This window comes from Myxocyprinus asiaticus, chromosome 36 (assembly GCF_019703515.2).
Source record: "Myxocyprinus asiaticus isolate MX2 ecotype Aquarium Trade chromosome 36, UBuf_Myxa_2, whole genome shotgun sequence".
Lineage (NCBI taxonomy): Eukaryota > Metazoa > Chordata > Actinopteri > Cypriniformes > Catostomidae > Myxocyprinus > Myxocyprinus asiaticus.
The window spans coordinates 14,204,463-14,229,970 of NC_059379.1; the positions used below are offsets into that span (position 1 = coordinate 14,204,463).

The following is a 25,508-nucleotide window of genomic DNA, read 5'->3' on the forward strand; positions in this document are numbered from 1 at the left end:
ATTGATCTTAGTGATTTGGATCATGGCATGATTGTTGGTGCATCCAAAAAACATCCAGTGAGCGGCAGATCTGAGGACGGAAATGCCTTGTTGATGAGAGAGGTCAATAAAGAATGGCCAAACTGGTTCGAACTGACAAAGTCTACGGTAATGCAGATAACCACTCTGTGCAACTGTGGTGAGAAGAATAGCATGTCAGAATGCTATTCTGAGATGTGGGTTGGCACTGTTTTGGTGGCACGTAGGGGATCTACACAATATTAGGCAGATAGTTTTAATGTTGTGGCTGATCAGTGTATTACCCTGGCATTATTTATAAAAAAATTAAAAAATAAAAACACTGCTGCAATGAGCTTTCAAGTACAGCTAAGGAAGTGACAGTAAACTGCCGTAATCCATCTCTCTCTATAGTTTTCCTCTTTTTGGAAAGTGGTGGAAACATCGTGGATTTTCTTTTTTTTTTTTTTTTCTTTTGCTGTTGGAGCTAATGGGAATTCTAAAATAACTGCTGTGGTCTCTCATTCACCGCTATTGGAGTTTTTCATGCTATAGTTTACAAGAATACCAAGGTTACAAAGCCTCAGACCAAGGCTTGTCAATTAAGGTCCTGCATAAGCTCTGTATTGATTTCTTTTAATACAGCTTCAATCTTGATTTTAGAATTTAAGCTTTATATCTTATATATTAATGTATGAATATACAGGCTATTTGGGTGTCAAAGAGTACCTTCAGACTCATATTTGGATAAAGTGCACCTGTGAATGGAAATAAATTATCCCAAACGAGAGCAATGTAGTTTGTCTATTTCATTTTATTGACAAAAAATATTTCATCACACTCAGCATTTGCCATAAAATGGATATGAGTGAAAAAAGCAAATCAGAAACAACTGTTAATACTCACAATTATGATACCAAAAAAATGTGACTAGCAGCAAGCCGTACACTGTAGATGAATCTAATCTTATAGTCAAATGAAGTGGTTCACGTTGTGTTAAATAGATTGAATAGTTGATAAGAACAACTGGAAATTAAGTTGATATATGCAAATGAGGTTTAAAGTATGTTAGTGACAGGCATAAAATATTTTCCCTTCTCAGCTCATAGAAGCTTTTTTTTAATATATGGAATTGATTTTAGATTACTCTTTGCCGTTTTCTGAATTATTATTTTCCTTGAATTTAAGGGCTTATAAAAGAGGGTTGTGGTATAACTCAAAAATTGCAGGTTCAATCCCAAATTAGGGTGACCTAGAAACTTGATAGTTAATGAGATCACAATCCTGGTTTATTACCATTGTACCTATGAGCAAGGCAAGTCTCTGCTATTGCGTTTGCAAGATGCTTTGGATGAAAAACAACGGCTAAAACTGCAAAACATGCATCTACAGTATGAGTTAGTTTTGGCTTTAAGGAACATGATATTAAAGGGATAGTTCACCCAAAAAAGAAAATTATTTCATCATTTACCCACCCTTATGTTGTTCCAAATGTATGTACTGCATGACTTTCTTTCTTCCATGGAACAAAAAGGGAGATGTTAGGTAGAATGAAAGCCTCAGTCACTGTTTACTTTCATTGTATGGACAAATAATGCAATGCAAGTGAATGCTGACTGAGGCTGACATTCTGTCTAACATCTCCCTTTATTTTCCATGGAAGAAAATCATAAGGGTTTGAAATTACATTTTGGTTGAACTATTGCTTTAAGAATTGGTCATTTTCATTCAGACACATTTAATTCAGAAATGAGAAACACAGATTTTTCTGAAATGCTGACCTTCAGGAATATACAAAAGTAACATTGAGAACTAATCTTACACTTTCTTTTGTCCGCTTTCTATCAGAACACATTCACTTTATCTGTAGATACAGCAATAGCCAATGATAAAGCCTTACTGACTATGACCATGAATGCAATTTGATAACATATGCAAACATCCATTTTTAATTTCATTTGCAAGAATGTGTCAATGTAAACAAATAAATAAGTATTTACAATTTGCCAGCAAGAAGAAATACAAAAGAGATGTTAACTAATGAACTTAAATAAGTTACAGTAGATAGTAGTAAAAGTCTGAATATAATACATCTCCACTAAACGCTTGCAACAAAAACAATACTACTGCATTACATTTCTCTCCATAAGAATGACTAGAAAGACACATATGAAAGACTAAATGTTATGAAACAAAACACTCAGCACTGAGCTTTGGGTTTATTTTCAAGATGGCAGGACTCACTGTAGCATTACAAAGATTATTTGTGCAACTATTCAAAGGAATGTGGTGGTCTAACCAAACTTTTGTTTCCTCCCACAATTTTGATGTCCACTGCACGGTATATTCACCTCTTGAAGGCACTTCTGGTCTGTGGATGTAAGTGTTTCCCTCATGTGGCCACTTACTGCAAAAAGTCTACATTTTGCTTCCACTTATGCACTGCTCTGTTCCGGTTTTGTTTTGATAAAATGTACATGACAAAGTCCATGATAGTCCAATCAAACTCAATTATCTGCAAAACCAAAGAAAAATCACAATGATAGGAAAGAGGAAGATTACAAGAATCACAAAATGATTGAAGTTCGATGTTCGCTATGATACTGAAATCAGAAATATCACATTTGTTTACCTCTGCATTCATATTTGAGGTCAGAGAAGAAGACGGCCTCCTGGGAGAAAACAAATAGCCCGAGTCTCCCACCAGCAAACGTCCTGTCATAAATGGGACCCGAATCTGCCATGATCTGCTTGCCTTCATACACTACAACTCTAGGGGGGGGATGATATTGAGTATTCAAAATTTTACATAGCTATTTAACATTCAAAAAAAAATTTCCTAAAAAGACACAAATGGTACCACAAATAAACTTTTCCAACAATAACATTTGGTTAACTGGAATGATCAGGGTTCCTGCAGTCATTGTAATTTCTAGTCCAGTAAAAGTCATGGAAATTAATACAGTCCTGAAAAGTCATGGACACTAATAAAATCCTGAAAATGTAAAAATAAAATCACAAATCCACTTATCATGAACAACAGAAAAGTCATGTCAATGTCATGTATGGAAGTCTATTAATGATAAAAGTCTTTAAAACAAAAAGTACACTGAATTGCACATGAACGCATTACATTAACAGTGCTTGAATTTTTTGGGCATGCAATTTCATATGGTTGTATATTTAAGCTGTCAATATTTCAATTAAAGATATTTTGCTCAACATCATTAAAAATTAAATAATACATATTTACCTTCTAAAGTTCAGTTCCAAAATATTCATTGTTTTTAATGCATCTTTATAATTCAATAGGTAATATTCGGTCTATTATAATTTGTCTCGGAAAAGTCTAGTAGCAACAAGTGAAGATTGTGCATTCTACTACTTTTCCTGCAATACCAAATTTGAGCCACTGAAATTTTAGATGCGTATTTGCAAAGCAAAATATGGACCACCTGCTGAATAATAAAGATGAAATAAAAAATAAATAAATAAAAAAAATGCATATTTTGGAACTCAACTTTGAAAGATGAATATTTACTATGAATTTTTAATTATGGAATTTTGTGCAATATCCCCCAAAACATGCAAGCACAGTTAATGCAATGTGTTTATTTTTCAATAAGTGCAATTCAGCAAGCTTTATTGTTTCAAAGACATTTGTCATTAAAATACTTCCATTGTCATGGAAGAGTTATTGGTCATGGACATTCATTGGTCAAAAGGTTCAGATAAAAACTGAGTTAAAACAAAAACGTATGTGTCTTTGAAAAACCAGTAGAGTGTGTTGATGACTAAACAAGAGTCAGAGTCTATACCTAATGAAGCCAGTCTTTGGTCTGTGGATGAGATGCCAGCGGTATGCAGTAAAGTCTTTCCATCCAATGTTCTTTGGGTCATGCCACAGAGTGCGCACCTAAAAGGTGCATTGTAAAGCCATCTATCATTTTAAGAACTAAGACAGAGGGTAATGCTTTGAATAATTTAAATTTATGGGGCAGTTTATTGTTAGTAATGGCATTAAAAAAAAGAGAAATCTGTCTGGACAAATAAAAAGCAAGAGACTGTTCACCTGTTGCTTGGTGTTGCCTGTGTGCCATAATGCATTACGAAGGTTTTCCCCAGTGCCTGTGGTGGAGTTGACCACCTTAAGGGATACACCAGAGATGCCAAATGCCTTGGATGGCCTGTCTTCCCAGTATGTCTGTGTGATCTGTTTCCACATTACAACGTAAAAACGTCTGCTAGATTGGTATCCAAACACAAAGCCTGCATAATCATCATCTCTGTCTGTATTCACGTAGAAAGTTCCACTGAAATCCACTGCACTGAACTCATCAAAGCCTGTTATCGTGCAGAAACAATGTCAGAATACAAAATCAATATATGATTGCATATATTGCATGTATGAGAAACAAGCTACTGAAATGTTTGTACTGCCAAGGACAAAGCTCATTACCCACTGCAATGCCAGGGTCAGAGTTGGCAGTCTGCACAAGCTCTTTGCCCTGATTTCGGACCACCCAGTTGGGATCAATCTGCGTGGTTCCTTTGGGATCAAGGTGAACCATCTGAAACTTGCGGAAGTCGGTGATGCTGATGGCGCTGTTATCCGGGCATGCATCAAAGATATCTGGGACATTGTCATTGTCAAAATCATTCTCACAAGCGTCACCACGACCATCACCTAAGGAAAGATATAAGGACATTACAGCAACAATTGAACCTAGCTCTTTCTTGACCACCACCTGCTCTGAAAGTTCCTTATATATATGCTGCCTTCAAGTGCAGCTGGCAAGCTCCTACGAGTCGGGCATTTGTTGTTATGTTGGCTTGACAAAGCCACACTGTAATTCTACCAACTTTGTTTCGTTTTTTTTTTAAACTATTATTCCTAAACCAAGACCGAAATTTCTAACACTAACTCCTATAACTTTCAAGCTACATCCACCAAACCTGGTACAGCCTAGGGATGTGCTGAATGACTAATTTCACTGACGCTTAAATGGAAATTTTGAAGTCGACTACTCTAAAAAGAAACCAACTTTCAGAACAGTAAAAAAGAAATGTGTTTATGTGACCCATTTAAAATACTTAATCTATTCCAAATCCAAAGCTAAATTCCACTGAAAAGGGGCATTTATCTGCAACATGCTCACCTTGCATTATGATCATTGTACATTAAATATAGAACATGACACACATTCACTGAATCAACTTTAGTGAATATTTAAAAGGCATACTGTATTTATTGAAAACAGCAGCATCAGAACTGTTTAGTTGACTAGTCTCGCACATCCCTTGTACAGACCTTCAGACTGTTCTGGAATATTGTGCAATGTCTTTTCAAACTGACAGGACATACGGCTTTCACACAGCTGGCGATCTAAAATCTAAACAGACACACATGCAACGTGGCCACATGCATCTCTCTCTCTCTCGAACTGGCGCCACCAGCTCCCCTTTATCTCACTCTCCCGCTAATCAGCCGATTCAGCGCCGCCACGCCCTCCTCCTCGTCACACATGCCTTCACTTTGCTTTTCTTTTGTTTTTTATTTGACAGATTCTTGGACGATCCTCATAGGAAATATGAAGACTGTCCAAAACAATAGAGGCTTGCATGACATACAAATTGGAGGCAGGATTGTATATTAACACAAACAGGTGTGAGGAGCCTAGAGGAAAATTCTAGACATTGTTTATCGGTTATCTCTGTGGTGTTCTGATGATCTACAGAGCAACTGTTCACATGATGCTGCAGTGTCAGATATCATTAATCAGACACATCGCCACAGGCAGTCTAGAAAGGCCACATCATTGAACACATTCCTTACTCTGTCTGGGGTCAAGAGTATAGACAGTCAAAACCCTCTCAAAAAAACCCCAGACTTTTGACTAGCGGCATAAATTCTGGTCCAATTTTAATGGCCAAGAACAGCCAACTTGCCAGGGAGAGACATTTGACCGATATGAAAAGTGACCAACTACAGTTTGTTTTGTTTTTAAGTGTCGTATCTGAAATAGATGATACCAGAATAATTAACAGACGTGGAAAAACATTTTCAAAATATGCTGTGGCAGTCTCCATACACAGTTTTACAGAAAATCCCAAATTAGAAGATATGAGTGAAGAATTTTGATCAGCATTTCTGTGCATACAAAAGTAATAAGTAATAATGATTTCACAGACAGAAAACTATAGTGTAATATACAACAGTTCTGCTCTCGACTGTATAGTTTGCTTGCTACTGAGTACCTCAAAGCATCTTTTAAAAATGTGAAGCCACAAACCATGGCAATTTTTGGCAAATCCAAAGATTAATTATTCTTCACAAGCAATCAACCCAATACGTTTTAAACACAATTTTGCTGTCAAGGCAATCTGATTGGAGCTTCTGATTTCCACAACTGCTTTCCAGTTATAAGTGCAATATGCATCAGACTGTCAGTGAATGGACTGTGGACATGCTGACAGACTAACAAAACCTCAATGATTGTGTCTAATGCAACCTATGAGCACACAAATTACAGTGAAAATAATTACATGATTTGGATGCTCAAAAACTGACTCATCAGAAAATGTATTGGATTATTAATCCACTAGTATTATTAGAGACTAACAGACTATTATAATGTAGTAAGTATAAATGTGTTTTCACCATCAGAGTCCAGTTGGTCCTTGTTGGGAACCAGTCTGCAGTTATCCCGGTCATCAGGGATGCCATCATTATCATCGTCATGATCACAAGCATCTCCTTTTCCATCTCCGTCATGGTCGGCTTGGTTAGAGTTGGCAATGTAGGGGCAGTTATCCATGTTATTTTGATGGCCATCTTCATCAATGTCCTGGTTGTCATCACACTGGTCTCCAACTAGATCATTATCTGTATCCGTCTATGAAAACAAGATGGTTATATTGGTAAAATAATATTAATAATAATAATTAAAGGGAAAGTTCACCCTGAAATGAAGTCTGTCATCATTTACTCGACCTCATGCTGTTTCAAACCCATATGACTTGCCATCTGTAAGTCATACAGACTGTGAGCCACACCATTCACTTTTAATGAATATTTTTTTTCCATACAATGAAAGTGAATGTTGACTGAGGCTTACATTCTACCTAAAATCTCCTTTTGTTTTCCATTTAGGAAAGAAAGTCATATTGGTTTGGAACAATATAACGGTGAATAAATGATGACAGAATTTTCATTTATGGGTGAACTGTCCCTTTAAGTTGTTTACACTTCAAAATAACAGTGTCTGTTTTCATCCAGACCTGTTGTGGGTTGTGGACTAAGGGACAGTTATCACACTGGTCTCCGATGCCATCTAAATCAGTGTCTTTCTGGTCTGTGTTGTAAATGAAAGCACAGTTGTCTCGCTCATTTAGAATCTCTGAAAATATGAAAAAGACATGTGAATCACACACCTGCAATTCACACTGTTGCAATCCAAAAGTAATCATATGACTTTTAATGGACTATACCATCTCCATCTATATCAAAGGAACAGGCATCTCCTTCTCCATTGTTGTCTGTGTCAGTCTGTGTGGGGTTGTGTTCATAAGGGCAGTTATCACAACGATCACCAACATCATCCTTGTCATAGTCATACTGCCTGGGGTTATACATCAAGGGGCAGTTGTCCTGGAAGAAATATGTCATAAATGTACAGTACATGCAACCACATGCATAGTGCACATTTTTTATCAACTTTTTATCAATGGTTCTCAAACAGTTTTGCTTTAGAATGTATAATTTACACTAGAACTTGAGGCCACTCCACACTAATACATTTTAATTTGAAAAAAATTGCATCAATTTTGGTATGTTGACGCCTTCACACTAAAACAGCGTATTCCTCTAACGAAAACAGAGCATTTTGAAAATGCTGTCCAATATTGCATACTTTAGAAACGATAATGTTAAGAAACTGAAAACTGAGTTTTCAAATCAAAACAGATTAGAGTGAATGTGTAGCCTAAATGGCAACCAAACATATTACTAAAACTGAGAATTTAGTAATTAGTAATTTAAAGTACAAAATGTAAAATACCTTCACAATTTATTAATTTAACATTAATAGGCAGATATTTTGTGTCTGATTTCTAAATTTTTAATTTCGATAGTTTCATGCTCTCTGCTTTCAATAATTCACCACAGAAATAACACACTGTAGTTGGCACAAACCATGTTTATCTTCATTGTAAGTGAACCTGTAATTAATGTAATCTGGATTGTATTATCTTTTATTTGTGTCATTTGTTTATATTTTTTCGAGTATGAGGCCAAACTACTGCAGAGATTGATTGAATGCACAGTTTTTGATGTCAGCAACAAAAAATATGGGAAACATTTTCTCTTCTCTTTTAAAATATGATAGGCCTATTTATTTTTCTATCCTAACTACCCATGTTTATATGATTAGCTGCTTTTATTATTAGACTTTAGCGCTGTTTTTTCCTACAGTCCTGGGAGACCTGTGACCTATCATTGTGTCACGACCCACCGGTTGAGAACCACTGCTTTACATAAACCTCATATGTACCAAATCTGCTCACCCTTTCATCCATAATTTCATCATTATCATCATCTTTATCACAAGCATCTCCTTGTCCATCGTTGTCAAAGTCCTCCTGACCAGAGTTGGGAAGAGTCGGGCAGTTGTCCTGCAGAGATTGCAAAATATGTTTAAAGTTTATTGTAGAAACGTACTCAGGAAACCATCTGACAATAATAGTTATGCATATCAAATGAACCACATCAAATCATCCACATGCAATACGTAAGAATTTCAGGCTTCCTCTGTTTTTCTCGCTTTACCAATATTTTCCTTTATTTACTTTGTGCACATATTTTTTTATGGATTTCTCATTTGGCTCTCTTTGTTTACCATATTTCAAAACAATGATGTCTTTCAGATTCTGATCCTGTTTTATCTCCACTGTGTATCATGACATAATAAAGCAATTATCCATCACAGGAGAAGAATGATGTAATTATTACTTTTGCTCTCCCTACCCTTTCCTAAACACTATATCACAAAGACATTTAAAGTAAATGAAATATACGATTCCAAAAGGCACACTACAATAAACACTGAGCCAAACATTCTTCTAGTAAATGGTCACTGGGCCCTCTGCCTGACTTGATGCCACTGTCCAGTGGGGTTTATTAAAACTAAACTATCATTATGAAACCTATTCATAGTAGTCACCAGATCACAGATAAACCTTAAGAAGGTCTGGCTAACATTAAATTAAATTTAAAAAAATGTTGGTGCAAACAGAGTACTGTTGCATGGAACAGAAAATCTACAGCCATTAGTAGATTGATTTCCCCATAAAGTGTATACCCTTAAAAGTTAAAGTGTAATATTTCTGCACCACTAATGTCACCAAATGGAAATGCAAAAATAACCACAAACATGTTTTTAAACATGTTTTCTGAACATGTTTCCCCCCCCAATCTGGTCAGAAAAACAGATAGTCCCACCCTAAATTCACACAATGATTGGGCCAATGTTGCTGTATGCTGTATTATATTGCTCCTGAAGACATGGATTTAACCACTGGAGAACCAATGAAGAATGGATTACTTTTGTGCTGCCTTTATGTGCTTTTTGGAGCTTCAAAGTTCTAGCCACCATTCACTTGCATTGTATGGACCTACAGAGCTGAAATATTCTTCAAAAAATCTCCATTTGTGTTCTGCAGAAGACAGACATTCATACACATCTGGGATGGCATGAGGGTAAACGATGAGATAATTTTTCTTGTTGGGTGAACTATTCCTTTAAACTAGGATCGGATCGGAAAAAACTTCCCCTTTCAATAATGTTGAATGTTGTATACATTTGTCCAGTTAAACTGACCACTGACTTGTCCACAATGGGACAACAATAATTGTGTTAATGCAATACCTTTTTGCAGTGGTAGGTGGCATTTGCTCCACACACAAGGTCCTGGTTGGGCCATCCATCCAGATCAAAGTCCTCTCCACAGATGATGCCATCTCCGGCATAACCAATACGACACTCACACTTGTACATAGGGTCAGTAAAGTGACTAAGGAAGATGCATTCCGCATACTTGTGGCAGCTGTGGCTGTTGTCCTTGCAGGGGTTGTAGGGTTCACACACCTATTCATGAGGAAGAAACAGAAAATGAAACGTTGTCTATTTAAACACAGATGAACCAGAATGTCAAGGGAATCTGCTGGGAGGATGGACATAAATTAGCTGCTAAGTGAGTGGTATGTGAGCTGATGTGTGTATGACTGACCTGTTTGTTGGTTTTAGCTGACTCCACTCCCATGCCGTAGGGCTGAGTCCCTTTGTAACGCGGGGGGCAGGGCAGACAGTGGAATCCCGGGTCTGTGTTCACACATTGCTGTAGGCCACCCACCTTATGGCATAGATCTGAAACCATATCACACTGCACACCACAGAGGGCGAAGGAAGTAATAAAGAGAGATACAAGAAGAGAAAAGTGGTATAAGGATCACAATTGCCCGATAGTATATGCTGTACATACATGGTGGTTGCCTATGCAAAACTAACCGCTATTCTATGGTACTAGGGTGTTGTGGGTGGTTACCAAGGCATTGTTATGCGGTTGTTAAGGTTATCTGAGTGGTCTCTAGTGCATTGCTATGTCATTGTTCAGGTGATCTGAGTGCTCTCTAGTGCATTGCTATACGGTTGCGAGGGTCTTCAGGGTGGTTTCTTACTCGCCTCCAAATATCAATGATATTCTGATCTCAAGATATGGCTTGGGTCCCTTTTTCAATGTAAATCTATTGAATATTTCTTCCCATTTTATTATCCACCAGTTGAAAAAAATGGAATTTCATTTGATCATTCAATTCACACGATTTGAGGTATCATTCATGTTTGTAGCATTAACAGTGTAGTACAAGTTAGACACTGAAGTTTAATACTTAAAGTTTGGGCAAGTCTGATGCCCGGTATGAAGTATAAAGCACCACTAATTATTCTGATTTAATAAATCTGATGTGAGTTTGTTAACCTCATTGACATCTTCACAGGAAGTTCCATTGCCACGGTAACCACTGGGGCAGGGCCCACATTCCCAGGATCCATCAGAAGCTGTGCTACACTCAACTCCAGAAAAGCATGGATTTGAAAGACAGCCGTCTGTGAAATCAACATAACAACTCACATCAATGTTTTAGTGTGAAAACTTTATTACATATCATTCATTCTTAAACGGGTTAATTATCCAAAAATGAAATCTGAGCAACTTTGGTAAACTGAGGGGAAAAAAAAGATTCTTACCAATAGGGCACTCCTTTCGGTTGCATACTTCATTCTCAATGGAGTCTCCAAGACATTTCCTTCCTCCATGCTGCGGAGCAGGACTGTTACACTCTCGAACACGACTCTTCAGACCCCCTCCACATGTTGCCGAGCACGTTGCCCAGGGAGACCACGGACCCCAGCCACCATCAACTATGTAGAGATACCAGGGATATCATGCACCTATTTTTTTTTTGAGGGGGCACCAAGCTCGACTGGATTTGGACTGACAAAATTTTGAATTTCTGCCACAGAAATCTTTATTCGAGCAAGAGTCATTTAATTTAATTATTGAAGGTACAAATATGTTTTGGAAGTTTAAATAATCCATTCAAAATCCTCTTCGGGGACCCACCCCAACATTTTCAGTCACAATTCTTGCTCTCAGTCACTCAGTGCCCTTTACTGGCGTCTCTAGCAGCGGTTTTCTGACTTTATTAAATTAATATTTTTTTTGTATTTTTTGTATTTTTTTATGTAAAGTCTATCTGCTTGTTATTCAGTTTTGTCTTGTAATTGAACTGGTTATTATTTTGTTTTATTGTATCATTGTTCAACTGATGCAAATGGCATAGTAAAAAAATGCAATATAAAACTTTGAGAACACAGCTTAGTAATATTTGAATGCAGACTTTAAAGAACTGATATGAATCTTCTATAATGAAACTAACTAATGAAGCTAGGCAAATATCACTGTTGAATACTATATTTTTAAGATAGCTATGACTTAATCAATTAATTTGAATCTGGACCTCATGTTATGTTACATAATAACTCCAAAATTCTGCAATCTGAGTGCTTACGCATTCCCCACTTATGTGGAAATAACACATAAATGCCCAAATGAGCAGGCGAAAACACACGTGGCTCTCACACCTCTGGCAAAGCTTTTCACTGAAACTAAATACTCAGTGAAAGTGATGCCAGAGGCCTAAACATTCAGAGCCACAGATTGCAGAAATCTTAGGGTGTTCCCAGTCATGTGCTGTTTCTGAGGTGAATCTCATTCATTAAGCATGTCAGAAGTGTCTTCCCCATAATTCCCTGATGAACAAATTGCCAGCAATTTTTGTACCCTACCTGCTATAAGGATAATATAAGCCCTGACATCACCCTTTCTATGTTTTCCAGTTAAGACTGGGCTCAGTTTGGGGTTGAGTTTTAATTTGTCATGTTTGGGACATAATACTCACTCGGGCAGGGCTCTGTCTGGCAGCTCTGTGTCTCTCGCCCTTCACCTTCACAGTCTTTGCCTCCTCTTTGTGGAACAGGGGAATTACAGTGACGGATACGTGTGATCAGTCCCTCTCCACACGTCACTGAACAGGATGACCAGGGAGACCACAAGCTCCAGCCACCGTCCTGACGAACTGAGAGGGCAAAACACAATGTTACCATATAAATCCCCAACTGTTCTCTTTAAAGGAACTGTTCACCCAAAAAATTAAAATTCTGATATTATTTACTCACCCTCATGTCTTTCCAAACCCATATGCATATTTTTTAAGGATATGTAAGCAGCTCTTTTCCATACAATGTCAGTTCATAGTGACCTTGGCTGTAAAGCTCCAAAAAAAAAAAAAAGACAAAAAAGACCCAAAAAAACAACATAAAAGTAGACTGTTTGGCTTGTGCACTGTATTCCAAGTCTTCTGAAGCCATACAATACCTTTATGTGAGGAACAAACCCAAATGTAAGTTGTTATTCCCTGATAATCTTCACCTCCACCAAAGCTCACACCAGCTTTTGAGTCCGGAACTGAATTGAGTTATTACACCCATGAGAACCAATGTCATTTGGATGTCAATGATGTTGAGGCACCATTTTTGAAGTGGGCTGGACACATGCTTTAAAGGATAGCTGCCTTGACAGATGTGGTCACTATGAACAGTCAATGTCTAGCAAGAGCTTCATGAAAATTTTTCAAAAACTTTTTTGGGCGAACTTTTCCTTTAACAATAACCCACCCCCCCCCCCCCCCAAAAAAAAAAAAAAAAAAAAAAAAAACAGTTCTGTATTTGTACCTCTGCGGTCACATTTTCCCAAACTGCACTTGCGTGTCTGAATCGAGGGTCCAGAACACGTATTGCTTGTGTCATCACAAGAGCGTCCCCTTTGCTGGGTGCCACTTCCACATGTGACTGTGCACTGAGTCCATTCTGACCACGGAGACCAGCCGTCCTCACTGTCCATTGCTGGACAAATATATATACAACATCATAAGAAAGAACATGTACCAATGGAAAAATGTATGTGTGTTTATCTGTTTTTGTTTGGGTGTGCACTTACGAAGGCAAACTGGACAACATTCTCCATCGATGAAGGATGGATTGGCACATGCCACTGGAGGACAAGTGATTTGACGACAAACAACTTTTCCCTCTTGGCAGGTACATTTAGTGCAGCTATCAACAATCCAATCCTCTTTATCTTCAAACAAACGGCCATCTTGCCAACACATGCTCTGCTCCAAAGGATTCTTCATCTTATTCAGCGCCTCCTTCATTGCTGTGTTTTCCTCTGTCTAAAATAAAATCAGTTTAAAGGGAATTACACTTGAATCTCTTCATGCAACGATGGGACGTCATTCCTCAAAGACAGGGATTCTGGCTTCCCACTTACTCAGACATAACCAGCAGTCAAAGTAGCTATAAATTTTCATGCAACAAAAAATGTCTAATGCAGTGATTTACTGAGCACACATTCCTGCCACAGGTATTTGGGTAGATACCACATTACTGTCCAATTACCCTGATTATGCATACAGAGATAGTAAAAAATGCTACAGTGAGCCCTGGTTTATTTAACATCTGACAAAATCGGTTTACTTCGACAGTCCAGCACGCCTATTCTTTATGTGAAACTTTAGAGACAGGGAAGTTATCTGGTCTTTTCTCAGTTACAGCAGTTGTGGGTACAAAACCCAAAGTATGCTAGAGATGTGCACAACTACATATTTTTTAAATCAACGAGTCAGTGGGTTGCCTGATCAACTAGTCAACTATTCTGTCTTAAAGGGATAGTTCACCCAAAAATGAAAATTCTCTCATCATTTACTCACCCTCATACTATTCCAGGTGTGTATGACTTTCTTTCTTCTGCTGAACACAAATGAAGATTTTTTTAAGAATATTTCAGCTCTTGTCAATAGTATCCTTTGTGGGATTTTGATTTTCTCCTTTCCTTTCTTTATTTGTTGAATGTTATATTTTTATTTTCTCAAAAAAAAAATAAACTTGTTGACATTACTAATCAACTGGTTGGTTGTTGAAAAACTAGCCATACTGTCCCATACCCACTACTTAAGGTATGGCTCAATCTTGTTTAAGCCTGGAATGGATTGGAATTCGACAGATGCCAAAGGCAGGATAACAACAGTGTGGTGGTACTTCTTTCAGTTCTATCTCATGCTGTAATGCCTGCCATTAAAGTATACCCCTACAGCTATTGTTTGAGATAACAAAAAAAGCAGGTCAAATGTTTATGTTACAGAGGATACATTTGGGTTTGTCAAAGCAAAAAAAGTAATTTTATTCAACATCTCAAGAGTTAAGGACGCACCACTTTCTGCAGACCGTCTATGAGGTTGCTAACGACAACTCGGAGACCCTTGAGCTCCTGGAAGAGGTTGGCCAGTTCCTCACAGGAACGTTCACACATTAGTTCTGAAGAGCTGGTTGCTGGAACATCTGTGTTCTGGTCAATCACATTGGTGGCAATGGAGGACGGAATGTCCACAACCTCTCCACTCTCACTGACTGCATTCACCTCCACTGGGAAAAGACAGAAGAATTACAGAAGAATAATCTATGATTAATACATGAGCTCCGATGGTTGGTTTAAAAGCCATAGAACATATTGAGGTTTGTCAGATCTATCAGATGATATTTAAAGTTTTGTGCAAAGGATTCAACATATAGAATTTCCATTGCTGAATTTTGAAATGTGTATTGGATTACTGTAATTCGCTACATGATATTGAACCCCACAATAATGTACAGATATGCTAATGCCGTGAATTGATATTTTTCACAGTAATATTTTTTGCCAGGCGTAAAGTCAATGAATGCTCAATTATTTCTATTCGACCATTGTATTCGTCAATAAACAGTTTCATTTATAAGGTCCAAAACTGTCCAAAAAGATCCTAATACAGATCTAAGATCATGCCTTAGCACCACACTCCATTATGAAACCAACATGAAGTAAAGAAGGAAGTTCAGTTCTTGATGTGCAAAGCACTGAAGTCCAATGAAGATGAATGAGAAAAAGTGCGTAAAGGATCGCAATATATCACAGCTTTGAATCATAAATCCACTAAATTTATAATATCTGATCGCCAGGACTTTGATGATTCCCACTCCTAGTTTCAAGCTTTCTAAAAACTAGACACTGCATAGAAATGTCTTCCTGACCTTGGTCCTAACTAGATGGAATACAATACGATTCCAGCTACAAGCACTGTGTCTGTCCACAACTGCAGAGCGAAGCAACACTATCACAGAGATTCATAAAATATTTTATCTTTAATGTTCTGTTATCAGAAGCTGGATTTTGGACCATTGAGAGTTCACAGTGGTTGGGGCTACCAGGCACGATGCTACAGAAATGTTCTGTTGCTTGTCACTTGTTGTGGTTGCATACTTCGGCTGTTCAGGACAAAAACTCTGATTAACATGGATGGGAACACTTTTATTGCTTGTCGCTTTATCATGTCTGTTTTGGACACAATGTTATATTCTATTAGGTTAATGTTAGTGGATGTATCTATTCCCTAAAAATGACTGCTGTAAGAAGAGGCTAGCATAGTAAATATCCTACCCACACCACAACATTTACAATAATGAACTAGGAAAAGGCAGTAAAAGCCATGCAGATACAGTAGACATGGTCTGGAAAGGTAATTGTATCCCAAGCTTGCAGTACTAATGAATGCAAGGAAATCAGCAGGACTCCCTGGGCGGTCACAATCAACTAATTCCTACACTGCGTTGCAGTGGGGATGGGATGGCAGTCAACCATGTTCTTCATGTTCACAGGAAGATTGTGCATGCCTTTAAGGCAAGTGCGGTGACGGATAATGCAGACTATAGGGTATCAGTGGGGGGTTCTCACAGTGTGTTGACTAAACCTGTTTGCAATATATTATCTTTATACACGACACTCAGGCACTTGAAGATTGTAATAGGAAGCCAAATAAAAACTATTTATGCGCTCCTGTGATGTAACAAGCGTGTAACCATGAGCTATTTCTAGGCACACAGACCAATCTCAGAAACTCTCAATTGCAGTCTTTTGAAGTGAAAATTTTCTGTAATTATTTTTAAATAGTTCAGAAGGAACATAGTATAATATAAAAGTTTGGGTGGGGCAGTAGTGTGTGTACATTAGACTATGACTGCGCAGCAGAATAATATACTCTTCTTAAGATAATGTGTGATACTACTAGTGGTGTATAATGGGAATATTGCTAAAGACTGGGCCAGACATAACAACACTGGCATAACCAATCATGTAAATTTGGGGTGGGACTACCTTTTTCTGAACAATGGAATATAGAGGATGTCTTTGAAACTTATTTGAAAGAAACTGTCATAATATTTCCAATTCTGTTTCGTTCTGATAGTGGTGCATAAATTACAATTAACTAACAAACAAAGTAACACTTCAAAATACATCAAAGATACTCAAGCTTTATAAGTTGTGGATATATGTACTTTATAACAGTATGGACTGAAATATCTGCTTAATGTGCACTAAACACTCAAAAGGTCTCTAAATCATGATAGCATGTTGGTCTGTTCTCCCTTGGGTAAAGCCAGTACTGTTTTCTATCTGTAGAATTTATTTAATTCTCAAATGGCTACATGTGTGTGTCTCTGTGTGTGTATATGGGATTGTGAATGTGTGTGTGTGGTTGCATTACTTTTCACACTTACACTTACAAAAACACACAAATCTTAAGCCTAATTCATGAGTACTGATCTGCCCTGAAAACCCATTGAGACTGGATTGATGGATGACCAGTTTAGGCAAATACAGGCTTTTAATACATGCATACTAGTGCAATTGCAAGATAATAATTTCCTCAAACAGGCTTGCTGCTGCTGCTAATCTGAGTGAATATACACACGTCACCACATGTGTGAGCCCCTCTAAGCATGTTTATTTATAAAGTCAAGAGCCAAAAACTTCACTTGAGGGAGAGATGTTAAAAAGCTGCAGTTAGGCTCAAGACCCCATTCTTTCCACAGCCATGATAACCAACCCAAGGCTGACATTCAGTTGACAGTGCTCAAAGTGAGGAAAAAAGGAGCCGCTACTCCCCTTGTTTGCATGTATGTAATACATATTGAAGCTGTATTTTTGCAAATAATCCCAATATATATTGGTGTAATGGTAGCCAGCTGTTATGTGATAGCTGTGCAGTGTGTAAACCTCACTCTCCTGGCCTTAAGTGGCATAATATAAATATATACAACATGTTTTCGAAGTAGGCTACCGGCTGTTACAATAAGCGGCTATGGAACGGATTTGCCTAAGTTTACGTTCATGGCATCAAATCTTTCTACAATATCAAAATGAGATAACCTCAAACTAATGCATGATGCATGCATGGCTATTACCCAACCCTAAACATAACATAATAACATAAATGTACGGTCTATTGACCAGAATAATGCTGATAGTCTAACCTTTGGTTTGTGAGACTAACATTCCTTGTCTATTAAGAGCACGTTGTGTTGAGCAAGGGTAACTTATGAGAGCTGCCATATGCAGTAATAATTTCTAAACTGTGCATAGCACAAAATAGGAATAACAATGTCACTGGTTGTCCTGCCTGACAATAACCCTTCTTGTCAGTGTGGTATAACCTATAAGTGAGTTATAAATGCTTTACAACAATTTTCATCAAACAGGAACGTCATCTTGATTTCTAAAAAATCCTTTTTTTTTTTTTTTTTTTTTTTGGCTGGCTGGCTGGCTGGCTTGCTGGCTGGCTAAGAGAATGTTAAGACTCACAAGCCCCACCTACCTGGGTTTCCAAAATCACATCCCCTGCTCTCCAGAATGTCCTCAAGCGGGGTGTCAAAGATAAAACGTACGTTCTGCAGCAAACCCTGAAAGAAACAACAGCTGCAATCAGGCTTACTTTGCCAGTTTTCACTGTTCACATACATCCCCCATGACTGGGAAGTTGGATTTACAGAACACTGGAGGATCAGCCATAATTTATTATTCAGTTTCCAGCAACTTGCTTGGCATGCACTGCAATTTATGCTGACTAAATTACCTTACAGTGAGCAAAATGTAAAAAATGTTGATGGACTATTGACATCCTATATTTGTACTGTTGTTTGTTGTCTGTATGCATTTGTCAGATGTTTTTATCCAAAGTTACTTAGTGGATTTAAAATATTCCATTTATCAGTAAGTGTGTATCCTTATCCTTGAAATCAAACCCATGACCTGTGAAGGGCACAAATACATGAAAATGTGTTTAAAATAAAAATACAAAATACCTCAGTTTTAATGTATCAAAATAAAATAAAGCATTTTGTTTCTTGAAAATACACAAAATGCATGTAAAATTGGCTATTCAATTATAACTATTAGGCTGAAATCTATCTGGACCTATTCTGAATACAAAGACCATTTTGGTGTACAACTGCTTGGAAACTTTTGTTTTCATTTCACCTACCTCTTCAATCAATTAAAGACAACTATATATAAACAGGCACATGATTACAAACTTACGTAGTGCAAAATGCCAAATAGCAGCCATTTCTGTACTTATTTCTATCCAGGTTACACTGCAGTGTGCTTTTACTTGTGGCAAACCCTCTTAAATAAATCACATGTAAAACAGTGGGTACTTTTCTTGCTATCTAACAAGGAGTAATGATTTACACACTTGAATATCTAGTAAATTCACAAGCAGTAGCTAACATCAATAACTGATTAGATAGCAAGACTGACTAGTTAGCGCTAATGTCCAGTGCTAGTGCTAACCCTATTTTCCCCTTGCCAGTGCTCTTTTATTCCTTCATGTTAACTGAAGGCAAATCTGAATGATGTTCCCTTTTAGCTTACTAGCTAGCGATCTAGCTAACAACAGCTAGTGAACTCGCTAACGATAGTTAGACTAGCTTACTAGCTGGCTGCTGACTAGGTTTGATTTCCTCAGTGTTAACACGCATTGTACTGGCTGGCGAGAAGTATCATATCTGCCATAATATTTTTAATGGAAATCAAATAACAGTTGCCAGCAACTATTATGTTTTTTACAACAAGTAGGATCGACCATCAGATCCTTACTTTATCTTATGCTGAGTTCCATTCAACTCGGAAAGTGAGATTTTCCAACTTCCTACTAGGAAATGTGCAATGGAACACCACTTCAAGTAGGATTTACAACTGGGAAACTCGTGCGGAAAGTTTCAAGACATGTGCCCTTCAAGTGGAGTCGGAAATATCGTAATTACGAGTTCCGAGCACAGGAATGACCCCGCGAAGTCATATTAACGAGTGGGAAATTCTGAATTCTAGATGACAGTTTCCGAGTTGGGACATTGGGGCATTTCGACATGAAACATGATGAAAAGCAATGATTTTGCAAAATTATTTTAACTTCTGTAATTTATTTCAATAATATTAATTTGTTATATATGGCAGTCAACTAATGACTCACCCTTCAAGGTTTGTTTTAAGCAAATTAATTAATAATATGTTAGATATCATGCATTAATAAATCATAATATGTCGTTTATAAGTGATGCAGGTTTATTCACTAATGTACAACAGAAAAAGGGCTTTTGCCATCGTTCATTGCGTAATTGTTTAAGTTTGGCTTCTTCCGTATTTTGTTTTCCGCATGAATGCATGACATGTCATTGTAACAAATGCCTGTCAGAAACAGGTGTATAAAACATGGTATTTTATACTTTCTTTTGGTAACCGTACACCTGCAGCACAAATGCTGAGAGGGTCCTCGCTGCAGACTGTAGCGTGATGACGCAGTGGATCTAATCCTCTGCATAGTGGATTTTGGTGACATAATGGAGGTTTTTATGCATTACACTGAGTACATTATTACTTAGTATTAAAGTATTACACTGAGACATTTGTTTAATATAGCTTAACTTTTAAAAATGGTCATAACCATGGATTTCGTAAATTACTTTTCCTTGTTTTTCCTCTTCACCCACAGAAAACAAATATAAAAATTAAGCAATATACTCCTCACTATAATGTGCTCCTCATTTTAACATCTCCTCTGCTGTACATAAATGCCATGAGGTGAATTATTTGTATTTGTATATTAACATGTAGTGGTCGAACATACTTGGAAGTATGCAAAAGTGAAATTAAAGTGAATCTGGAGTGCTTTAAAAATGATGCGCTCAACACACGGAACCAAATGGAGCACATCTGTTACTCTGAGCACAAGATGGAGTTGTGGAGAACAGAACCATTCTGAATACACTGTAATAATGCTTATACACAATACAGACAGGACAGAGCAGCGTGCATAGACTTTAAAGCGAACGGCTTAATTTATCTATTAATTTAATTAAATCGTTGTAGCCCTTTGCAGTTAAATAATCACACAATGTCATACCGTGATTTTATTTTTATTAATTGTACAGCCCTAATATATAAATGTGTGTATGTGTGTTATTTGAATATATACTGGATTAATAACCGTTAAGTATGCTACAGTAATAAAATAAAACATTAAAATGTGAATACGTGTTAAAACATCCAATACACGTGGGATTAGATCCACTACGTCATCGTGCTATAGTCAGAGTACTTGCAAATGCTCGCGTTGCAGCATTGTTTATCAATTGGGTTGCTATAAAACGTCTCTGGTGACAGTCAAACAGCTGCTATGCTAACCGGAGCATTGCAGTTTTGTTTCCTAAAGGCCGAAACATACGTCACTCGAGTACGCAAACGCAGACGCAAGCAATTGGCAAACGCATGGCCAATGTGTGGTCCCGTTGTACATACATTATGTGTGCTCTTGCATTGCTCTGGTGGTTACAAACCTCAGACCACAAGAGGGCAACAGATTTTTTAGGCATGACCACAAAACCGGTGCTGCATCTGAAACCAGGAAAATGCTGCCTTCAGAGGCTGTACACGGCAGCAGGATGAAAATAAGGTGCTTTTCAAACTGTTCGGAAACCAGTTTCCAAAAGAGATCCATTCATTCAAAACAGCTGTCAGTTAAGCCATAAACTGATTAGGCAGCAAGTCAGCTGCCTACATTTTCAGATGCAGCCCGTATGTGGTAGATGAGTCGATAGTTGAGGAATGGGTAAGAGACACGGAGAAGAAACAAGTTCGTTTGAATGGACTGGGGACAAAAAGTCATATTTATTTTTCGAAAAGATTCAACTCAAATTGCTGCCCGAGTCCGCCATGACAGTTGTTGATTGAAAGAAGAAAATCTGCTCTATCACCCCTTGCGGCAATGCTGAGAATGCAGCGCATACTTGCGTTGGGTTATGAATTGAGCATTGACACATTTCACAAAGCAACGACGTGTGGAATCGAGCTTGCGTAGCAAGGTACGTCTGCGTTCACGTACTTGCGTAGAGTATGTTTGGGCCTTTATACGTCATCTTCCGAGCATCTGGCAATGGAATGCCTTTATGGTCGGAGATCGGAGATGTCAAGTAATAGCTCACATCCAAGTTGAATGGAACGCAGCATGACTCCATATTTCCTTGCAGGAATGCAAAAAATAAGCTCACCCAATGCTAGATGGAGCTGTTCTCTCTGGCATCTGCAGTTCGCGTGCATTAAAGCTGGGGTTGGGGGACATGCCTGAACTAGTTGATACAGGAAATCAGCAGCCTAACAAAGAGGCTGACTGGCACAAAGTATTTCATGTATTTTGAAAATACACTAAAACCAAACTCAAAGACTTTAAAACACAAAGTACAATATAGTATTTTGTATTTCAAATACATATTTCAAATACATGTATCTGAAATACTGCCCATCCCTGCCCATGACCAGGGCATTTCTAGCATCCTGCTCTACCAGTTGAGCTTTAACAGGAACCTCTTTCTACCTTGTGTCATAAATGCATGCACTCCATTTTATTTTTGTGAGTAATGTACACAGCATTAGTGACATTACATACCCTAAAATGGCTTTCTCGGGTGGACCCTTTGGCGACAAACATACGGCCACCAGTGGCACTCAGGTGCTCATAGAAAGGTTCATCAAGAATGAAGCTATCAATGAGTCCACAGCCAACATACAAGGTTGCGGTCTCTCCATGCACATAAAGAGTTACATTCTTCCACTGCGAATCTGAGAGGTCTACATCCTCAAAAGAGATCACGTTGCGTGAGCCATCTGCCCACCAGTACACCAAATCTAGAGTGTTGGTTCGGCCATCTGAAACAACCTCAAACTGGCGGCGCTCTCCTGGGCCCTCCAGTGCAAGAATGGTGCCACGGGATGTTCGGTCCTGGCGCAGAGTGGCTGTCAGAATGAAGCCTTCATTGTTTTGTATCTGCAAAAGAAGTTGTTGAAGTGCAGTGGAGCTGACAGAGGGGAGCTGGTCGAAACGGATGAAGCGGTATGCTGGAGCATCACTCTCCAGACCCTTGAAAAGCTTCAAACCCACAGTCTTACGTGTGATTCCGCTGGTTTCAAACAAGTCAAAAATGGTCTCATCTTCCAGCTGTGCATGTGGAGAGGGGGAAGGACCTATATTGAGGGTACATGTTTTGTTATTATTACACATTTTTTTATTCCGTATAATTTTAGCACAATATACATATTTTATCCATGCTTTAAATCTTGCATCTTAAAGGCATAGTTCACCCAAAAATGTAAATTATCACATAATTTACTCACCCCTATGTTCTTCCAAACCTGTATGACTTTTGTCGCTTCCATGGAACACAAAAGGAGATGTTAGACAGAATGTTAGCCTCAGTCACCATTCACTTCTATTGTATGGAATTAAGATGCAATAAAAGTGAATGGTTGGTGACTAAGGCTAACATTCTGCCTAACATCTTTTTGATCCACAGAAGGAAGAAAGGCATCTGGATCTGGAACAACATAAAGGCGAATAAATAATCACAACATTTTCAGTTTTGGTTTAACTATCCCTTTAAAGAGACCGTTTTGAACTGTAGCAAATATTATAATGCTGTATCACATAATAATGATGTATTAGAGTAACGCGAAAGTAACAATAACAACAACATGCTAATCTTTAAACCAAATCTTTGTTACATGCTTTTATGCACACACACAAAAAGCTAATTATTATAGAAAAAAAATAAATAAATAAAAAACTATAATTACATAAGCAATCTAAAGGTCAAATAATTTTGCTGGGTCAAAGTAATAACATTCACTACATGAAAGGCATAAATTACACACACACACACACACACACACACACACACACACACACACACACATATATATATATATATATGTTATACCTTGAGTTTTTACGGAGGTGCAAAGAAGCAAAATTGCCAACCAGACATTCCATCTTCGGAGAATCATTCTTCTTTGAACGTTAAAGTGTTTTATTATCTGTCCCTCGCGAGAGGCCCTGCTCGGCTGAAAACTTGATTTGTTCACCTAGCATTAAAAGTACATTATTAGATTTTAAAACACACCTAACACACCTAACAAAGTGCATTTGTCAAGCCATTCACTGGGCATCGCCGTGCGCAATGGAGAAAATGTCAGTCATGCACAAAGTTTCCAAAATCTGCGAATGAGGTTGTGTATATTTTTGTAATAAAACAAATTACTGTGTTTTAGTTCATCTACACTATCAAGTATATCAAAATTGGTGAAACGTACACATAGGTTAGCGACGATATCACTAAAAAGGCTAATAAATGACATAAAATCAGCAACAATAGTAAAGCAAATGTCCTTACCCGAACAAAAGGTGAACTCCGTGAATTATAACAAAAATAAAAAGAGAGAGTGTGTTGAATTTTCGGTATTAGATGAAAATACCTATCCGTCCTACTCCTCAGTCAGTTCCACAATGGTAAGCACACAAAAAACTTCAAAAAGTAACTGCGTAAAACCTGGAGATGACACCGGTCCTCAAGCGCAAAGTGTAAAATGCGCGCACGAAACGGGTAACACAGTTCACAGAGGGATGCAAAAAAATCTAATTTAATTCTTGAGGCCGGACTCGCGTGCTCCCTCTTCATAACTGTTTTATAATTGGGGGGGGGGGGGGGGGGGATGGTAAGGGTGAAGCCCTTATGTGAGAAGGTTAAGATTGAGGTAAGGTTTATATTGAAAAGGAATGGAAAAATAATGTACTTGAAGAAATGCCAGATTCTGTAAACCATATAGTGCTACAGAATGTCTAACGGGGTCAATCCGACTATGTAGGTAGGACATTTTAGGTCCACCTAGGCTGTCATTATATATTGGATACATATTACACTCACAATTTTAAAAGATGGAAATTTAAATATTAGTTACGTTTCTAATAATAATCACAGTTTAGTGAAAATAGCATTTGATTTGACATATTTGCAGTAACTTCTAAAATTAAAAACTGAGAATTAATATTATATTACATGTTTGTTACAGGACATATAACTTTTTTTATCTAAATTAATATATACTGTATATATATATATATATATATATATATATATATATATATATATATATATATATATATATATATATTATTATTATTATTATTATTATTTTATTTTTTATTTTTTTCATAATTCCTTAAATTACAACACAAACTTTTCAAAGTTGCAGAGTTTAATAGGTAATGTATGACAAGAACAACCTGGTAATGCATATTTAGTCCAGACAGAAAAATCTGAGACCTAAATTTAATACATTTCAGGGAGCTGTTCTTTAAATATTGACATTGCTGTTGAATAGTTACAATGAACACTGCACAGCACAATGTGGCATTTACAATTTAAGATGTATGACTTTAATTTTGAGCCGTTCTCTCAAGAGTTTTGCATTCCTTTGTGTTTTCAGACAGGGATGGAGCATGTTTTCAAAGGTAGACATTCCATCAATTTTAGAGTAGGCAATCAGGCAAAAACACATAAAATGAAGATAAGCCTACAGCAGATGAGACAGATGATGTACATGTTTAGAGTTTGCTGTAGGTGAAACCAATCAAGGAG

General features: G+C 37.5%; 1 protein-coding gene across 1 annotated transcript; it reads right to left on the reverse strand.

Moving 5' to 3' along the window:
• Positions 1–2,181: 2,181 nt before the first annotated feature.
• On the reverse strand, positions 2,182–24,509 carry LOC127426875 (thrombospondin-2-like). The gene is made up of 21 exons (XM_051673946.1): positions 24,264–24,509; positions 23,811–23,955; positions 22,484–23,058; positions 18,359–18,443; positions 14,884–15,095; positions 13,612–13,846; positions 13,347–13,517; positions 12,515–12,691; positions 11,301–11,474; positions 11,032–11,159; positions 10,285–10,437; positions 9,924–10,142; positions 8,563–8,670; positions 7,489–7,648; positions 7,279–7,397; positions 6,659–6,893; positions 4,457–4,684; positions 4,070–4,341; positions 3,816–3,913; positions 2,630–2,769; positions 2,182–2,512 (listed from the first exon to the last, which is right to left on the reverse strand). Exons 2-21 carry the CDS (start codon positions 23,875–23,877, stop codon positions 2,505–2,507), a joined length of 3,564 nt encoding a protein of 1,187 aa, XP_051529906.1. The 5' UTR covers positions 23,878–23,955; positions 24,264–24,509; the 3' UTR covers positions 2,182–2,504.
• Positions 24,510–25,508: the final 999 nt, after the last annotated feature.

Coding starts and splice junctions, on each gene's coding strand:
- LOC127426875 (XM_051673946.1), bottom strand. CDS start 23,877: ATGATTCTCCGAAGATGGAATGTCTGGTTGGCAATTTTGCTTCTTTGC. Junction 13,518..13,611: donor ATGTTGTCCAGTTTGCCTTC/GTAAGTGCACAC, acceptor ATATTTGTCCAG/CAATGGACAGTGAGGACGGC. Junction 7,398..7,488: donor CTTTGATATAGATGGAGATG/GTATAGTCCATT, acceptor TCATATTTTCAG/AGATTCTAAATGAGCGAGAC.